Source organism: Oreochromis niloticus, linkage group LG7, assembly GCF_001858045.2.
Source record: "Oreochromis niloticus isolate F11D_XX linkage group LG7, O_niloticus_UMD_NMBU, whole genome shotgun sequence".
Lineage (NCBI taxonomy): Eukaryota > Metazoa > Chordata > Actinopteri > Cichliformes > Cichlidae > Oreochromis > Oreochromis niloticus.
In genome coordinates this window covers 33,417,853-33,437,860 of record NC_031972.2, presented here as the reverse complement: position 1 = coordinate 33,437,860, position 20,008 = coordinate 33,417,853, and the positions used below count along the sequence as shown (strand labels likewise).

General features: G+C 41.5%; 1 protein-coding gene across 1 annotated transcript in view; it reads left to right on the top strand.

The window, feature by feature from the left end:
• The first annotated feature begins 1,258 nt into the window (after positions 1-1,258).
• The window catches only part of shroom3 (shroom family member 3), a 69,894-nt gene continuing 51,144 nt past the window's right edge, over positions 1,259-20,008 (top strand). The window contains 2 exon segments of the mRNA XM_013268539.3: positions 1,259-2,034; positions 8,377-8,531. Coding sequence (XP_013123993.2) covers positions 1,876-2,034; positions 8,377-8,531 — 314 coding nt within the window. The 5' untranslated portion in view covers positions 1,259-1,875.

Here is a 20,008-nt window from a genome sequence, read left to right as displayed (position 1 = left end):
GTAAACCAAATAATAAGGGCTTGATTTACTTTGTGCAGATTCCTTTTAGCTAACATTCATACTATGATGAATGAAAGCAATTTGGAGTTAGCTACCTTGGATACTTTGGCATGCAGACTAGAACAGCCAGGGATTGAACCACCAACCTTCCGATTAGTGAACAACCTTCTCTACGTCCCAAACCCAGACACCCTTTAGAAGAAGCAACTTCTGCGACTTCAATCTACAGCTCGTGGTCACAGATGAGGGCAGGAATATATGCTGACCAGTAAATCAACAGCTGTCTACTCACTGCAACAAACCCGCAAAGCATCCATTTCACTGCAGACACCCCAAGAAGAAGAAGACACAAAGATGCTCCTCCACTTGGGACAGCAACTTCTGCCCCACCCAGAGTGGGAGCTCCACCCTTTGCTGGCTCAGAACCATGACCTCAGACTTGGAGGATACCACTCAATGAAGCCAAAAAACACCACATCATCCACAAAACACAAAAGCTGTGATCGTGATGCCAATGAAGTATGCACGACTGTGCAAGTTTGTAAAGTTACTATTAAAGGTTTTGTTTCCCCTTTACTTTATTGTATTTATTTTTAGGGGTGTTTGTAGCCCAAACACCCCTAAGAGTAGGTCATCTACTAATCAGAGGGTTTGTGGTTTGATCCCTGGCTGTTCCAGTCTGCATGCCAAAGTATCCTTGGGCAAGATATTGAACCCGAAGCATCCATGGGAGTGTGAATGCTAGATAGAAAGCACTTAAGCAAAAGTGCTGGTGTGAATGCGGTATGTTGTATGAAGAGATTTGAGCACTTAAGTATAAAAGCACTATATAAGAAGTCCATTCGGTCCATGTTGGTTTTAAACCTCGCTGGGACATTTGTTCCGTCTTACTCTTACACTGTTGTGTTTAATATTTTAACTGTTGTAACAAAGAAGTCTACAGACTCTGGGAAAAAATATAGATGATCTTATTTTGTTTTGTATTTTAAGCCGTATGGTTTTGATGTGTTTTAAGAAGGAAATCTCCCAACTTTTGAGGGATAAATAAAGTAAGCCTATATTCTGGCTTTTTGTCAGTTTACTGTTCAGCGTGTAAACGATTTGATCCACCAGGAAGTTTAATCCAGTTTAAATCCAGTAATCTGGCTCCAGTGTGAATAGAAAAGGATTCAGATTCAGTTGCGGAGGATTGGATTATTGCTCATCAACACACACACACACACACACACACACACACACACAGAGGAAACACTCAGCTTTTTATCCCAGTGTCCTTCTTTAATTCACACCTGTTTTTAAACTCTCCTTTCAGAGTTTCTGTTTCCTCTCTTATCTTCCCTTTCCTCTTCTACCTCTCCTGTCCCTCCCTCTCTCCCCCCTCCCTCTGTCTCTCTCCTTTCTCCTCGCTCAGTGAGTCGCAGTAAATCCTATTGTGATGCTAAACTGATTTTTGGACGAGACAGAGAGAGCGAGAGAGGGAGAGGGAGAGTAAGGTTTGGATTTGTGTTTGAGCAGATCTGATTCGGGCTGCCTCTCGTTCATGTGGAAGTTTGATGGCCTTCTCCTCTCCGTAAACTTTTAGGACTCCCTTCAGACTCCTACGGAGAAGTTTCGGGGTGTTTTTTAGGAGTTTCTCCGGCGGAGGATCCGCCGCTCTGCGCGCTCCAGGAATGCACTTTGCAGGAAACGCAACTCGGTGCACGGACACCTCCTGCTCTCTTCGCTCTTAACGAGGAGTTATAAATGAATGACGGCAATGCGCTCGTGAAGGAGAGCTCGTTTTCTTCATACCGGTCCCCCCTCCCCTCCACCTCCTCTTTATCCTCCTCAGGCTGAGGACACAGGAGCCGGGAGTGTGCGCTCCCCTGGCCAGGCATGGAGAGAGGTGGCCGGGCGGGGCTCCAGCAGGCGGCGGGCGGTGGAGGAGAAGGAGGCGGCTGGGTGTTGGTGGAGGCCCGGCTGCAGGGAGGAGCGCCGTGGGGCTTCACCCTGCAGGGTGGCCTGGAGCACGGAGAGTCGCTCATCATCTCCAAGGTAGGAGACAGGAAGTGTGAGGCCTGCTGTGTTTGTGACCTGTGCTGCACATGACGGGAAGCCGGAAACAGGGAAAGAGTGAATCATTATCCCAATCATATCGATTGATTTTTGCATGAATCATTATTTCATTATTTCACTAGTTACAGTTTATAAATATAAGTTATTAAAGTTGTTGTAATTGTTGCGAACACCTGATCAACACAGAGATTGCAGTTCAAAGGGGCAGTCCAGCCTTTTAGTAGCACTTGCCTCTAATTTAATGTGCTGCATGAAACAGAAGGACAATATCTAAGCAGGTGAGGCCGAGATCTTCTGATTTTTACATCCTAGAACGGGGCAGGCTTTAAAAGACACTACAGAAGTTTGGAAGATGAAGCCAATGTGGAAGAGCTTTAATTCTGCAGTTTGTTTTTCTAATGACCAACAGGGGGCGACAACTCTGGTTTGAAGTCAGTCTGTATAGAAGTCTGTGGGTAATTGAGCTTAATTCTCGAATGATTTATTATCTGAATACACACTTTACTGATGAGTTTATGGTTTCATTTGCTCGTTTTAAGTCTTATTAAATAGATTATGATGTTCATTTGATAAATTATGGTCCCATTAGAGGCAGAAAGGAGGATGAGGCAGGACAAAATAAACACATACATCTGTAGCTCATAAAAGGGTTTGATCCACGTCTCACTCATTGTGTGTGGTTTCAAAACACCAAGAAGGCCATGTGGGCAGTTTTTGTCATGGACTGAGAATGATTATGTTTGTAGAGACACGTGTACATGTGTTTTGCTTTTATAAAATAAACAAACAAATAAAACTATATATTCAGGAGCAATAATCAGCTGCCTCTTCAGTAGCTTCCTCATCCCTTGGATGGGCTTTTAACTCTGCTGCAAAACAATAACTGCTGCCTGCTCCCAGCTGCAGTCCGTGAGGTGGAGTTAAAGTCTGTCCGACCCCCAGAACCGAGACTAGAAACTGCAAAGTGACATCATCAGCTGCTAGAGCAGAAACCTGACCAGCGAGAGTGTATGAAACATGAGATGAGAAGGATTGCAAAATAAACTTGTGCAACCTGTGTTGGGGAAAACCTGAGTAAAAAACAGAAAAGGAATGAAAACACTTGGCTTGAGGCTTCAAAATCAAGACTTTACTGGTGACTACATCCATTTTTTCACATGTAGTCTTTGCTTTCAAGTTTCACTGTCTTTGAGGCTTTTTGCCTTTAACAAATTCTAAATAAATAAATCACTCGACGCACCAATAATCAGTAACCCCTATAACTATGTCAGTAATGAAAGTGTTACTCTTTACCAGCTGCTTCACTGCCCAGAGTCATCCCAGACGGCAGAGAAATATGGGCCCAAGTTGGGCTACTTTTGGCACTCATGGCTTAGTTATGGCCCTGGTTAGTGTAGTGTGAGCCAGACATCACAACATACTTGACCTCTAGCTCATATAAGATGGACCTCTGGGTAAGTTGAGTCAGCCTGAGTCAACATGATCAAATATGGCCCAATGAAAGCTGTAGATGTGAGCCACACTTTGGCCAAAGATTCAGTGATATCTGTGATGGACTTTCTAATTCTTCTTCTTTTTAAAGCCAAGAAAAAAGCCCAAAACCTTTGATATCATCATTAGTAGAGGACCACTAATGATGCCCCTTCCGTCCTTACAGCCATCCTGGCCTCATTTTATTAAAATGCAAATCGCCAGGCTGGTACGTGTGTGCGTGCATGTGAGTGTGTGTGTGCGCATGTGTGTGTGTGTGTATGTCTTTGTGTGAAGGTTATTCTGGGATGGAGGCCAAACACTGTAAAATAGGACAAGAATTTGAATAATGTGTTTTCCTGGTTGCTTTTGAATACAATCATGCTTTTATTTTGTGCTGTACTTCGGCTGGCGTTAGCACAGTTCTCCATGTTTGACCCCAACACCAGCATGATGTCGCGCTTCAGTTTTTTGTGTCTCTCTTTATGTCCCGTCTCCTTTTCTGTTTGTGTGTCTCACTCATTTCTTCTTTTTGCCGCCAACCAACCGTAAAAGAGACCTGGCACACTTTGCTTGTTTTGTATCAACGCCGTGCTGAACTGGGGTCAGAGGTCACAGCGATGGCTCGAGGCAAGTTAAACCTTCAGATTAAAACTTAATGAGTTTTAATCTGAAGGTCTCATGACCTGTGTGTGTGCCAGAGTTACACCATCAGTGTAAAGGTGAACAGTTCAACACAAAGTCTTTGCCGGGACTGAAATGTTTACTCAACCTGAAAAAGATCCAGGGCTTTATTCAGTTTTGCATTGTGCAACTTTTTAAAATGCTTTTTATTGACAATTTATTATTATGATTTAATTTAAAACTGTTTCTTATAAAAGACTCAAGACATTTTAAGTGCGCTTTGAGGATCAAAGCTAGCTTTGTTTGAGCTAAAGGTAGCTAACAAGCTACCTAGCTTACACAAAATACTGTTTTTAGAGAATAAGTCAGGCAATTCACCCAAACTCAAGACTAACCAGGAAAATTATCTTGCCATTAAGGCCACAAACTAACGATTGAGAGCCTGGATAATTTGATAAGATGGCTAACTGCACCTTGGTTGCAGTGTCAAGCTAATGGTCAGAGTTTTCTGTGTCATGAAAGTGGCTCTTTGTTTTTTTTTTTACCTGGCTAATTCACCATGGTAACATGCTGAACACATAACCTGGTCAAAAGCGGGTTATGTTCAGAGTTTTGGTTTGAGATCATTTGAAGGTGCCATGTTTTCACTGATTCTTTTATTTACAGCCTGTTTTAATGATTGCAGGTCGGGTGTGTTTTATATGTCCCAGTTTTTAAGCCGTATAACTTTTAAAAACCACCCAGTGAATCACAGGAATGTGCATGTATTAATCTGGTGATGCAAAGATGTATAAGTGTTTTTACCGTTAATCTGCTGATAAGCCTCCTTTACACTCACAGTGTTTTCACCAGTCTCTCAGCTGTTGAACAAAACAGCCTAGATGACACGATATTGAGATTTTCCAGAACAGCAAAGACCAGTAGATCCATTTAGACCCAGCTCATGGCTGAAGATTTATAGATTATAGATATAATCTATAATCTATAGGGTTATGTCGGTTGTGGCCAAGCAAAATACACTTAATACACACCAGTTAATGGTGTGTATTAAGTGTCACACTAGTCCACTGGTTCTTTTAAACAGGTTCAGTATCTGTTTGGTTTTGAAGCATGAGAACATAACCTCGAATATGTCATAATGACAGCCATTAGATTTATTTCAGAACCACAGTGTTAAAAACTGGAAATGTGAACAAAGAGGTGAGAAGTCCTTGATGAATAGATGCTGCAGTATTTCATTGTGGTAAATGTAGGATCCAGTGTTTTAGAGTTAAAGCATCAGGATATCCTCATAATTCTTTTTAAATATGTCTCTTGGGAGTACACCAGCTTCATGCAATTACAGTACTAAGTGAACTGGCTTACCCGTTTATATTACACATCTATATCCTTTAATCCTGGAACTAGAAGTCAGGATATTATATCTTCAGGATGTTTTATTTGTGCTCTTTTTTTTTGTTAAACGCTGGATATAATCACCTCTAAATATCCCTCAGATTAATAAATAGAGTTGCATGTAATTTATGAACATGCCTAATCCTTAGCCTCTAATGAGAGGTCAAAAGTATGGAAACTTAAGGTTTTCACAAGCTAGAAAGGCAGTGAACCTGAGTCCAGCTCTAAAGAAGTTTAGAGAGAGAGTGCTTTTCCTTGGCCGAGGCCCCCCATTGCTCACAGAGGATATTTTCCCAAATCACACAGTCTTTATTGATTAGAGGAGGTATGTTGTTTCAGTCACGGTATGAGCGGGCTGAGCCACTCTGTTTAGATATCTCGGTCTGCAGGATAATGAATTTCAGCTGGAATACCACAGTCACTGACACACACACACACACACACACACACACACACACACACACACACACACACTCGTGGAGTTACTGAGTGATTCTGTGGGCCTTATTTGGGTATATTTATTCCTGAAAAAGGCAAACAGTGCAGGCATGTGCATCGTTCTGCAGAGCTCGGGAATGCTTTAACACAGTTTTCCTTCACAGCTCTGAGAGGATGTTTCTTTTCCCTCACATCAGTAACGCTCATTAGATACTACTCATTTGTGTTAATCAGCGCTAGTGTAGATAAACACCTGCGACCGTGCACTAATGTTTATCTCCTCAGAGTCGGTGATTAAAGTCGCTCAGCGCAGATGGTACATGTTCATCAGAGCTTTGTGTTTTCCTGATGCTGCAGCTGCAGCATGTGGGTGAAGACGCATCTTTTTTTTGTTGAGAAGTAACACGTGTTGTAATTCAGAAGAGCTTCAGACACTCCCTGCAAGACATTTTTGGCAATGGTTTTAAAACTTGAAGAGTCCCAGCTGGGTGGGGTTTATTGTTTCAGAACAGAGCGAGACACCTTTGTCGATCACAGGAAAATATGTGCAAACAAACAGAGTCATTCTCGTGTGTTTTTTACCCATCGTGGTTAATCTGACCTTTCCAAGTGCAAAGCTTAGCAGCCTCAATAGCACCAAACTGATGAGATATGTCTTCCAAAACGACTCTGCTGAGTTTAGGCTCTGAAAAATGTCTGCTGCTGCTCACTTCATGCCTGATATCCAAATAGTAAATGCTATAAAGTAGCTTATGGTGTTGTGACATCTCTAATACTTACTTATTACAATCTAAAACAGGAATCAACAGGACAATAAGGCATCTTATCTTATCAATAATGCATCTTTCCCATCTGGGAACTCACTAGTTACACCACTGGTTTTAGCCTCGGGAGCAAGTGGACCGGTGCCTGTTTCCTGTTCTGTGTATCACCTAAAGTTTAGAAATGCAGCTAATAAAAATCAAAATGGTCTTCAGATGTCAAGCAGGGGTTTTGAGATTACATTTAGGCAAACCCAGTCCTCTTTCTGATCTCCACATGCACTGTGTATCTATAGGATAACAAAGGGAAACTTCCAGAAGCTTTCAGTACCAGAACGCTCGTCCTCTGTAACAGTGCACTACTGCTAATAAATCAGTGCACTTTGAGCAGATGACGCTTGTCCAGAAATATTTTGATGAGCAGCTCAGGATTTGATTGAGTTTATCTCACGCTGAACAAGATGATGTGACCTTTAAGAGGAAACACACACACACACACATACGCGCGCACACACCCGCACACACACACTGATAAACAGGCAGTCATGTGCTGTGATACTGATACACACACAGTGACAGGCTGCTAAGAGTCATCACTGTCAGCAATGATAAAGTAGCAGGGTCACACTGATAGCTACAGTTTGTGTGTGTGTGTGTGTGTGTGTGTGTGTGTGTGTTAGAGAAGGAGCGTGTGGGAGTGATCAGAGACATTCGAGTCACATTTGGGTTTGCTCTGATTTTGATTTGTGCTGTAATTAAAGTGAAGGTTTACTTCAGCTATGACAAAATGAAAAATGTATTGTATGCAGCTGGTAAAACGCCAAGTTCTTCCCCTGCTTACTGCTACCCCTGTCAGGCTTTCCAAACACGTATGCAGTTTCCAGTATGCAGCACTCAGACTGAGAGCACTGAAACACTGATGCTTCATTCAGAGACTCAACCAAACTTCACTTACAAAAAGAACCTCAACAACAGCGTTTCCTGTTAACACTCATCTAATCTGTTTTTGTGTCATTAGTGCTGATTCTTTTCTAAATATAAATACTTTATTATTTTGAACTAGTTTAGGATAATTTTAGAATATTTCCTTTTTAAGAAAATAAAAGCAAAACAAATGAAATAGGAATAAAAACTGATTAGAAATGACAAAACTGTGATAACTCTGACGTCTAGAGGAAGGAAACCTACGAAGAATTGAGAGACACACAGGATGTAAGGATCACAAACACCCAAGACCTCCTGCTCTTCCCTGCAGTGACCCTCTCCATAACACACACACACACACACACACACACACACACACACACACACACACACACAGGAGAGCGAGTCCTACCAGAACAATAGACGGCCTGATAGCAGCTGCCAGAGGAAGTGTAGCCCAACATGTTTCATCAGTTTGTATGTTCAGCCTAACTCAGCACAGACACCAGTCGAAGTTCAAGGTCACTAAGATCTTACAAACCTCTTAAACCTTGGCCCCTTTCGGCTCTCAGACCTTTCATTTGGAGGTCAGTACCAGGAGCAGCCTTGCGTAAAGAGGTGCTGCCCCACAAACTCGGGTGCTAGGAACTCACACTTTGCAGCCACACGTTTGGACTGCATCAGCTGATGTTGTGTGTTTTTTGTGCAGGTCGAGGAAGGCGGTAAGGCGGACAGTTTGGAGCAGCCTCTGCGGGTAGGCGATGAGATTGTCATCATCAATGACATTGAGCTGACCGGTTACCGTCAGGAGGCCATCGCTCTGATAAAAGGATCGTACAAGACTCTGCAGCTCACCGTCCGCAGGTACGCACGCCAGTTGTTGAAGCTCAAACCAACAAAACTGAGGCAAACGGACCACAAACATCTGATTCTGAGACCGACTCAGAGCTTTCTGCAAGCATGCAGGGTGGATATTTCTCTTTCTAGCAACAGCCTGAAACCTGATAATCCCAGCAGGCGGAGGTTGAGTGTGTTTGGAGTGTAGCTTTACTTGCTGTAAATGTTGGTTTTATTCCAGCACTTGGTTTCAGCTATGAGTTTTCAGTGTAGTAGTTTATTAAATTAAAGAAAATCTGGAATGAGTGACCAACAGTGTAGTACAAGGTTGGAGTGAGCGCAATCTGTTGCCCACGTCTAGACTTTTACCCTAAATAATTAATTATTATCTATGATAATAACAGCTCAGACAAGCACAGACTGGCTGGGGATTTGACTCAGTTGACTGTGTGTTATTAAAGGCTGTCACCATGTCAGCGATTAATAGAATTCACTTTAATGATATTATTGGATGTCTGGTATAGATGTTTTGGGAGTGACAGCTGAGCCCAGCGTGCCCAGCACATAGTTTGATTTGGGGATAGGATTTTAGCTCAAAGTGGAGCCTTTGTTCCAGGAGCCGTCATTCATATCGTGCTGATTATTTATTATGTTGTATTACACTTACAATTAGGTTCATAAGTTATTGGCCAAGGACACATTTAGTCATTTTTGCTTCTATACACCACCAGACTGCAAACTTCAGGAAGCTTAATTACAACATTCTTATACTCAAACCAAAATGAGGATGAAAGACTCACCTAACTACCAAACCAAGGGCCAAACAAAAGGGCAAAATAGCGTGTGAGCGCACGCCTTAAATAGCGCTCATAGGTGTGGTTATTTTTATGGGCGATTTATAAAAGTTGCCCCATTTTCTAAACACGAGGGTCTGCAAGCTCATTCAAATATCAACCACAAAAAATAAGACATGCTTGTTTTCTTTGGCGTTAAATATTGATATAATTAGCAGTAAACTGCATGTTATAATTATGTTGACCGTTAAGTGTTATTCTGTTTATTCTATTTGTTCTTATTTGGGAAACAAATGTCATTCTTTCATGTTTTTAACATGCCGAATGACAATAACTTGATTCAACCACATTTAAATATGGTTGGGGTATTTTGCACCTTCAGAAATATGCAACAGAGTCAGTTGCAAAATGTTCCCTTCTCTCACAGGTAATCCTGTCACTGGGCTCTCTTTTTAAATACCTGACAGTACTTTTTTTATGCCTGAACCCAGTTTGGGCTGGTGCAAATCTGACCTCAACCTGAGGCTCAACATACTCCTGTTGTTGTGATACCTGTATGACCATAAAGTAGGGAAAATGTGTAGAAATTTGTTTTTGGATTACTTCTAGAGCTCCAGATTTTTAGATCATAAAGCTATGACATAAACATTTAATGAAAAGGAGAAGCAGTGTACTGAGCAGATGTGGAAAAACAGACATCTTGTTGAAATTGCAGTTTGTTTTCTTAAGGAGTCTTGTTTCAAACATGTATCAGAGTGACGCATTTTGAGCTATGATAATACTGGAGTGGTTAAACTAGCCTGCTTCTGGGTCCTGTAGGTGAAGCTTCTACATTCTCCTGAAGGCAACAAGCACTTCTTCACATCCGGTTAAAGGTTCATCAGACCAGGATCACATGCTGATTAGACCCATTTATGACCTCTGATATCCCCATGTGCCAACTTCAGCACTCGTTGTGTGATCAGCGCTGATGTTCAGACTTTGTCCAGCGTTTAAAAGTCGGCTTCGAGGTTAGGCCATATGAAAACATGAGACTGCTAAGACGCAAACAACAATCAACCATTTAATCGTAAAATAAAGAGCAGGAGACCTCAGCAGAGGGTGTGTCGTGCCACCCAGCATCTCTCCCAGTGTTGAGGTTGATGCACTGCCAGGTACAAAGCCAGGTATGTGTTTGGGTTTGGGGTGTGACTGTGAGCGAGGCCACTGTGGCTACTGCAACTTCTGTTTACTGGAAGACGCGTGAGACGCCAAACACAATGCAGGACTTTAGACTTTAAACACACACACACACACACACACACTCTGTGGGACAGGTGTAAAGACACACACACAACACTGTGGAAAGGCGTGGCGACAAGGGAAGGCTGTGTGTGTGTGTTTTGGTCTGATTTGCTTCCTGTTTGGATCTGAAACTGTGAAAGTTGGACACTGCACGGGTTCAACATTTCATTTCTAGTCCTCAAATATGCTTATTCGATTCTGTTCTGCTCTACTCTATTGTGATGGGACTGTACGGAGGCAAACTAGAAGGTTTGAACATTGGACCCTGGGTTGCATGTTGATGTGCAGTCGACGTTTTTTTTAGTTGCTTTTTAGTGTCATGAATGGGCCCGGGGTAAATAGCAGTTTGTAAAGCAGTCACAAAAAAAGCAATTCATTTAATATCACAGACACAGTTTGTCACGTTTTTTTCACGAGCACAGCTCTGAAAGTGCTCTGCTTTGGCACGAAGCATATTCATGTTTGCAGCTTGTATTTTGTCCAGAGAAAGCAAGAAAGTGTAAAACAAGTTTCGACTGTTCTACTTTTACCCAAACTATGATCTGTTCCAAACCAAACCAAAGTCATTTTTATGAATCAAAGTACTTCAGTCACTTCAAGCAACTACAGGCAACCCTTCCCACACCGGGAATGCCAAATGGGCAGGCCCAAAAAGGCTTTTCTTAACTTCGATGAAACAGGAGCTACCAATGAGACTGGTGATTGACACATGACAGGGTACTAAATACATTAGAGAGTTATCTAGGCAGCTGCAGCAACCAATCTTTAAAACAATGCACGGCGAGCCCTGTGTGGGCGCTTCTTAAGAGCCAGACTTGGGTCTCTGATGTGACCCCCTCCACCATCAATCCCTTCAACCTTTTTATGTGGACACAAATCAGTACAACTGAACTCAACCAGATGAAAACTCTCATCCAGAGATGCAAAAAATAAATGAAAAGTCATGCCCAGAAACACAAATCAAAGATAGATAAAAGGCTGTGACTGTGCGTTTACGTCGGATGGACCCACCTGAGCCTCGGCTGTCCTTGCTATAGACCTGAGAAGTGTTAAAGTTCAGTGGTTCTGCAGGTGTCAGGATTTTCAGTCTAATAATGTTGGAAAAGTCTGAAGGAGCTGTATCATTTTAGAACTTTTCTGTCTTATGGGAGTCTCTATTTTGAAGCCTCAACATTAGCACCACAAAATGGTGGTTATCAACTAACTGCTGGGAAGTTTAGTTAGCAAGCTGGCAAAAACAGACACATAGCTGCTAACAGTGTTATACGACACAAAGCTATAGTATTTTTTTGTATAATTGCATTAAAACACAGTCCAAAGATCCAGTTCAGTTACTTGAATTACTGTGATGCCAACCACTTTTGAAGCCTCAACACCGGCCTTCTGGCTGCTACCAGGTCACGTTTCTGGAACCATTAGTGACCATATTTAGAGACAAGGGTTTGAATGATAATCCCACAAAAAAAAAGTCCCTTAAACTTTACTGAAAAACCTACTAAAGTGATTTTAATCAGAGCAGGTGAAGCCTTCCTTGAGTCAGCCTCAAGTGCACATTAGAGGAACTGGAGATTTTGGACACGTTTTTTGGGGGTGTTGGTACTTTTCACCTTTACCTTTTGCCATGACTTCTGTAGGTTTCATTCTTTGTGTTACTTCCCGTAATGTTGATCCAAGGAAAGAAAAGTTTGAATGTGTATTCTTTCTCAGCCTAACACTAGGATTAGGGTTTGTCTTGTTTTGTGAGAAGCATTCATCACCTCGTCCTGCAGCTCCTCCATCGTCTCCAGCTGCAAAGCAACAGCCTCTCGGTGGGGTAATAAAGATTTATTGAGCTGAACTGATGGTTATTACCGCAGAAGACCAAAGTCTCTGTTTGTGTGTATGTGTGTCCTTTATCCGGAAGGCATTATAAAACTATGTGTGTGACTTTAGCGGGTATTAGCTGCTTTTATTGTTGGTATTGTGTGTGTGTGTCCTCCATCCTTGGTGTCAGTCAGACAAAAGGCGCATGATGTCGACACCAAACGCACCTGTCAGACCACACCTTCTTTGTCTCTCCTTCTGACTTTCTCTCCTCCATACCTGACTGTGCTCTATCTGATTGGTGCCTTCAGGTGAGCCCTGATTGGCTTGGAGACACGAAAGCAAAGAGAGACACACACAAACACACACTCACAGAGGCACAGACATTCAGAGGGAATCATGCCATTAGTGTACTCACAACAAGCTGAAAACAAAGCAGAAGGATTTCAGAGGAGCTGCCCGTCAGAGCTGCAAGTGTATGTAAGTGTGTTTTCTATAAGTAGTGGGAACAAATGAAGCAGACTTTAAGTTAAATTTGTATTTAAGTAAAGATGTCTGATGTCATTTCAAACTTTATAGTTTCAAGGTGACTATTGTGATATAAAGTCAGCATATTAGGGTTTAATTTAAATCCATGTAGTTTAACTCCTTAGTTATAGCGTCATGTTCTCCAAGGTTTGGGGAACATGATTAGACAACACTTAATTGTTTTTCAGTCTGAAAGGCTTCAGTAGGTAACGCCCATTCCAGATTATTGAGCTTGGCACCTTGAAAAGCCTTTAAATGCCTGGAGGGTGTTTGTTTTCAGTGGAATGTTTTTTTGCTCTGGGAGATTTCTCAGATTAAAGGTAATTTCTTGTACATTCTTGTGTTTAAAAATAGTTTAAAACCTGCTGATACTAACTAAAGCCATCGAAAGCTATCTATGCAAAATATGTTTATGTTGTATCGAAGAGATAACCCCTGAAGTCAAAGCAGGGCTGTACTGCACATTAGTGCAATACCGATTTGAACCACAAGATGGTGCAGTGAGTCAAATGGGTGGGGCTAAAAAGAGATCATGAATGTTAAACAGCAGCAAACATCCATAGACATCTTGACACACCTGCTAGTAAAATGCTGCCCCCGGTGGTGAAAGTTGTAGTTAAATTAGAAGAGACTGATTACAAGGGATACCTTTAAGTACGTGGAATCCAGATGTGGGTAATACGGGCAAGTCAAGAATCGTGAGTAGAGATGTTTGAGAAAAATCTTTTTGTCATGATGTGAAGTGTCTGTTTGGTTATTTCCTATTTTACTTTGTACCCACTGGTTCTTCCCTTGGTAGTTTTCTTGGGACAGCCTCCCCTGTGTTGTATTTGTCAGTTCCTGTTTTATTCTGAAGTCTTGATTTTGTCTTCTGTTTTGTTGCCATTGTTCTGTTTTTTGTCCCTTTTTGTTCACACCTAGGCCTTCCTGAGGCCTAGAGACTGGTTGGCAACCACTGATCAATAGGGAAAACTATTTGGCAATAGTTAGCAAGTGGTTGCCAGAGGTAACTGCTATGAAATCGGTTGCTGAGGCCTCAGTTATGCAGGCTTTGAGACCAGTTGGTGACCTCCGGAAGAATTTCCTGACTGCTTGGTGACATATAAGGTGCTGCAATTGCTTTGGCTGCTAGCAAGTTGCCACAGTTGACACTAGTAGCATTTAGGACTTGTCTCCAAATATTCACCAAGTTTCTTTTTGCTTTATCGTTTTGTTTTGTTTTTTGTCTTGGTTCATGCAGATAGTGACATTCAATTATGTGAACATTTAGTTGCATACATGCAACAGTTTCTTCAACAGTTTTTCTTCTTGTAAATTTCCACAAGCAGTAGATGAGAGATAATGTCAGAAGGAATCTAGTGGTAGTTTTGCAGAAGATCCACAGTCTTTCCAAAACCTTAACCTCTATGTCTAAAAACTTACAGATTATTGTTAAGGTCATTGGTTGCTGACTCAGAACTCTGGATTGTCTTAAATTCCGCATATAGAAGTATAACCTGCAGGGATATAAGTCAAAGTCATCGGTTTTTAAGCATTTTTCTGTCACATTTTACTGGTGATTACATATTTTGAGGGGTTGACTCCCTCCTTATTCATCAAAATATTCATTTTGGTGTCAGAATCACTGTCTAGAGTGGCAGGAATTGCTTCTAAATAGGATCACTTGCGCATATGCTGATGTTATTAAGTAAATCTTTGGCCATGCCTAAAATGAACACCCATCAATGCAACAGTATAGATATACATGAAAGAAAAAAGGGCTAATCTTAACAGGTCTGTTTGAATATACCAGTGAAATGGTGCATTGTGGTGGCTGGGCTGTTTTTATTAAGATTTGTTTTCTACAGTTTCGTTTACACGTGAGGGTCCTCCTCTATGTTGGGCCCCTGGATGCAAACTGATGTAGATCAGACTGAATGCGAGCCGGCTCCAGCCGTACGATACTGCCACATGTAGCGCTTCTCAGAGGGAGGTACTTCAATTATTTCTCAGCAAACAACAGATGGGTCTAGTGACATCACAGAGTCTTGTCATCACCACGGGGTTGCTGGGAAACAAACTGCACCAATGTGGTGAGCGGGTGAATATGTTGATGTTTGTCGAGACATAGTACCAGCATGTACCTCTAGTAGACTCTATTTAAAAAATGGACGTTTGGCTGAATACGTGATAATTTGTCTGTTAATTAAGTTGATTTTCTTAACGTCCCCCTAATTCCAGTCTTTATGCTGAGCTCGCTTGACTCCTATTCTGTATTTGACACATAGACACTGTAAAAATTCTTAGCCTTGTGTCATTTTTGGACTCCTTTATAGTTTTGTGTAGAAAAGAAGCTGGTTTAGCTTCACAGGAAGTTTAATGTCTCCACACATTAAACCCAGAGGAGTTTGTTCTGCTCTTGGGTTGAGTTTGGATTGGACAAGCAACTTTGGGTTGTGGGTTGTGAAGGTTGTGACACTGTCCACCCAAAGGTTTTTTCTTAATGAACTTCCTTATTGTGTGTGTGTGTGTGTGTGTGTGTGTGTGTGTGTGTGTGTGTGTGCGTGCTTGCGTATGTGCGTGCGTGCGTGCGTGTGTGTATCCACAGTGGACCATGTGTGTAGCGAGTGTGTAGATCTTGTTTTTTTTCTTCTTTTAATTGATACCTGACACTTGCTTTCCTCATGAGTAAGGTAATATTACCGGGGCTTACCCCTGCTGTGTGTGTGTTACCTGTATTACCTTTACTACTACTCCCCTTGCGTCTTGCAGCTGCTGTACCTGCGTTTTGTCTTCTAATCTCCAGTAAGCAGCGGCGTGCACTTAAGCAGTGTTACATTACACATGAGGAAAAGCTTTTATTTCCCCTTAGGCAAAAAAACTAAACAAAAAAACAGAGTGCATACAGGAGGCGCTTGCTGGGTGAAGTGCATGCATCATGTTTAGGGTTTTTTCAGAGAGGGAAAAAAAATCTTTAGTCACTGTTTAGTTGCATTCCTGCTCGATGCCACAATGTCAAGGCCACTGCAGGTGTGTCTTTTTTCTATGGCTGCTTTTTCTAAAATAATCTTTACTCTGTGGAAAAATCAGGATAATGCCAAATCTGTGCTTCTCCAACAGGATTAATAATCTACAGCCTGGTAGCAGCTCTGTGATGATTTTTTTTTTCTTGGCATAAAGTTGAGCATTTTTTCCATTGTTGTCTGCCAGAAAACATCAGAGAAACACAGACTTAATGGATTGGAGTATTTTTAAAGGAACTGATTACATAGCTGATATTTTAAATTACAGTAAAAGCTAAATATAACAAACTGCAATGTCCTTAAAGTGTCTTTTATAAAATAACTACATATATACAATATATATATATATCTATATGCACACACATATGAAGTTGTTCTTTGCATTGGCCAGAGGAAGAATCATGATCACTAATGATTTTTCCTTTAGCTGAGGTTTTGATGATGAAGCCTTCCTTAGCATTAACATGCATGGTTACTCTTGTTAGGCAGCTGGGTACTATTGGACAACGACCCAGCAGCACTGTGTCTGTCCTGAGCCGCCTTTACTGTCCGTCCTGTTGCTTTAATGTCTGCAACGTGTTTGTGACTCCAGGTACTCCGTGGTCATCTCCTTTGTTATTTATCCTTGTGGGTTCCAGGTCAGAGCCTGTATTGTAATGTTGGTTGTTGGCTTTCTCGTGGTATAACTGAGCTGCCCCATCTCCTTCTCAAGAGCTGCTGCCACAACTTAATGCTGCTTATTATTTCTGGGCTTACAAATACTGCCTGGGCCTTGCTGATTCAGCATCTGTCCCACCTGCTTGTCTCTCATGCTGCCAGTCTACATGAAGGGCTTTAGTTTAGTGTATTTTAACCCAAACCACATTCTTTTGGTTCAGAGCCTTAGATCGTCAGGTCTGTCTTTCTGAGGTTTAGACTTCACGGCTGATTTACATCTGCGGTAAGTCTTTGTAGAGCCTGCGATGTGACCCTTGTAAGTGGTCAACACTGTTACCAGCGTTCATGCTAGTTCATGGTGTTAATTACCTTGTGGCTGTGTCATAGTGTTTTGTATACATTGGCAGCCACGACAGAAACAATAAAAACCTGGAACTTTTTCCCCTCCTGGGTCCCCGCTTTTTGTTGTGGCCTTTTGCTTTATTCTTTTCTTCTTTTGTCCCTTAAGGTTTTCCGCTTCTTTGTACATTTCTTCACATCCAATAGTTTCTGCAGTTTCCTATGGGCTCAAATTGTGGTCATAAATATTCTGTACTCGTAAATCAAATGCGTAGTTGTGAACTGAGTTTTGTAACCTTGTAAACCAGAATATCTGAAAATTTTATGTTTATGCATCTATAGATGAAAGTTTGTGTGTCTGTAAAAAATATTTACACAAGTTGCATTTTTTGGGGGTTAAGGTCTGGTTACAGATACAAAGCGAAAAACTCTGTAAAACTCTGTGCTCAAGTTCCCTCGCTTGTGTGTGAGTTTCAACTTGCAAGAACGAATTTGACCAGATTTTTCTTCCTTTCAGCTGATTGGTCAATGTCATGTCAATCACAAGTGTAACAATCCAATCAGAGAACAGATGTGTTTGGCTGTTGGAGTGGCGTTTTACTGAGCTTCAGGACCTGGAAGGGTGAATGTCCTTTCATGTGCCACTGTTTTCCTTCATCACCACGAAGGAAAACAGTCTGTGCGTGTCCGAGTTCGGTGATTTTCTTTGTCACAGGTTTACGTGCTTATACAGGGACCTCCAGAGCCTTTTCAACGGATCTGTGGACATCAGGGGGAAAGCAGTGTTGTGGAAATGACACACTCTTCACTAGTCAGGATAGTTACAAAGCTTTCTTCATTATGAATGAGTGATACATGTTTTTATTGAACATTTGAACAAAATACAACACAAACTCTTGTAGAGGATATAAAGCCAGAGATATACATCTTTTGAAACGACAAGGAGCAGGCACATCTAGTACACGTAGGGCTGCCGCAAAATAACGACAGAGCTCTGTGGCCAGTGCAAGAAATTTTTCATCCTTCGCTCTTAGTTAGCGGTGAGCGCAGCGCATGCCGCGTTCGTTGTGAAAGGGCCTTTATGCTGTGCAGCAGAATCCATTTGGTGCTCGATTCTCAGTCCTGATACTATCAGAGCTGCTTCAGTGTTATCAGTGACAGCGCCGGTGTGTATGAGTGTGTATTTTCTCTGTGGGTTTGTTCTGTCAGTGTCCTCTGGTCGGTCCTTTGTTGAGCAGGTTTGGCCGCAGTCTCCTCCTGTTGTTCTCTGTAATATTTGCATGTGCTTTGTTTCGTGCTGATTGAGTCACTTACACTGAATTCAAAACCGATGGAGAAAAACAAAATCCTGCTGCTCTGGGAGGGACATAAACCAGAACACGAGATAATAAAATCTGCAACAGCCTTTTGCTTGTTGTGTTTTTAATAGCGTTTATTTGTCCTGCACGTCTTTATTGTCACCTCACATGGAGAGATGAAAGGGCTGTTTTTTATGAGAGCAGAGAAAGTCTATGCAGGGAGGAGATCGGGGTGGATTGATGGTTCCTGACTTACTTTTTTTTCTTACAGTGACAACAGAGCTTCCCTGAATTTAACAAACAGTGATGATTTTCTAAATCAACACTTTTGTTTGATTTTAAATAATTTTGTCCGTAGTAGTTCTAGCATATATTATATTATTTTTCACTGAAATGATAACAGCAGATGAGTGTTTAAAGGGCATTTAGGGTGTTCCTGCATCCAGGTTTTTATAACGTGAAATATTGTAATAATATTCTACATTTTTAACACATTTTTAAATTTAAGTTTAAAAAAAATCCAGCTCATATGCCTCCCAGTGATTTGGTCCACTGCCTGTCTCTCCGCAACTCCTCAACACCTCATTTAAAAAGCTCCGCCCATGTTCCCACTCATAGATCATACCATTCTTTCTGTGGTACAGACCTGCTGGAGTTTGCATGTCCTCTCTTTTCTTTTCCTGCATGTGCTTTTCCGGCTTCCTCCCACAGTCCAGACACATCAGGTTAGCTGTTATCTTATTCTATAATGTCCAGCTCAAAAGGTTAAACTGTATAAAATAATAGATAAATGAGACAGGGGTTAAAATCTGAGAGCAATAGATAAATCACAGTCCATTTTGATTATTCCAGTTCATTTTGAGCAAATTTTGAGTAAATTTTCAGAACACTGCCCAGTTAAAACCGGGTCGCCTATCCAGTCTTTAAGTCTGATGTCATTAGCCATTTCCAGGTCCAAACACCGCTTCAGGTCCCAAAGTCAAACGAACCCTGCAGCATCACTGAGAGTTACAAACTGTCTAAATTCTTTCATCTTTAATAAAATGATCACTGTGGCTGCTCTACCAGGTGTAACAATTACGTTTAACATCCAGGCATCCATGAAAACAGAATGTATTAAATTTAACGGAGTTAGAAGTTAGCTCGCTAGTTTCCAGCTAAACATGTTCTGACTGAGAGATTCCTGAAAAATTAAAACGTACAGCTCTGCTATCACTTCCGACATAAATGAAGACAGAAAACTAAACAGACGTGACGTTTGTAGGGTTACTGACATTGGACTAGCTGGTATATAATGATGTGCTACATAATCGCTAGCGACACAGCTATGTATAGCATAACATAAACACAGTGAAGCTGGAGGATGAATGCTAACTTTTTTCCACTCGATAAAAGTTAACGTGAAGGTTCCTGATGGTTAGGGACAAATGCAATCGCATGGCAGGATGCTGTAAATGGACCAAACTTCAGTCAGGAGAACAACTGAGATAATCCATCCACAATACAAAGTACAAAGCATTAAACGTGTTAAAAACATAACAGCCTTAATAAAGGCAGAGTAGTTTGGACCTGGAAGCAGGGTTCATACGTCATCGCTTAAAGACCAGATTATTGCTGTCATGTTTATTTCTGCTGTGAAGTTGGACATTTTAACGTGGGAGTCTATGGGATTGGTTCATAATTGGAGGCAGCCTCAAGTGGCTATTAGAGGAACTGCAGTCCTTTAATATAACGTGTACATTCACCCAGAAAATTGGCACCTGAACCAGCAGCCTCACTGCTGAGTCATCATCCAGCTC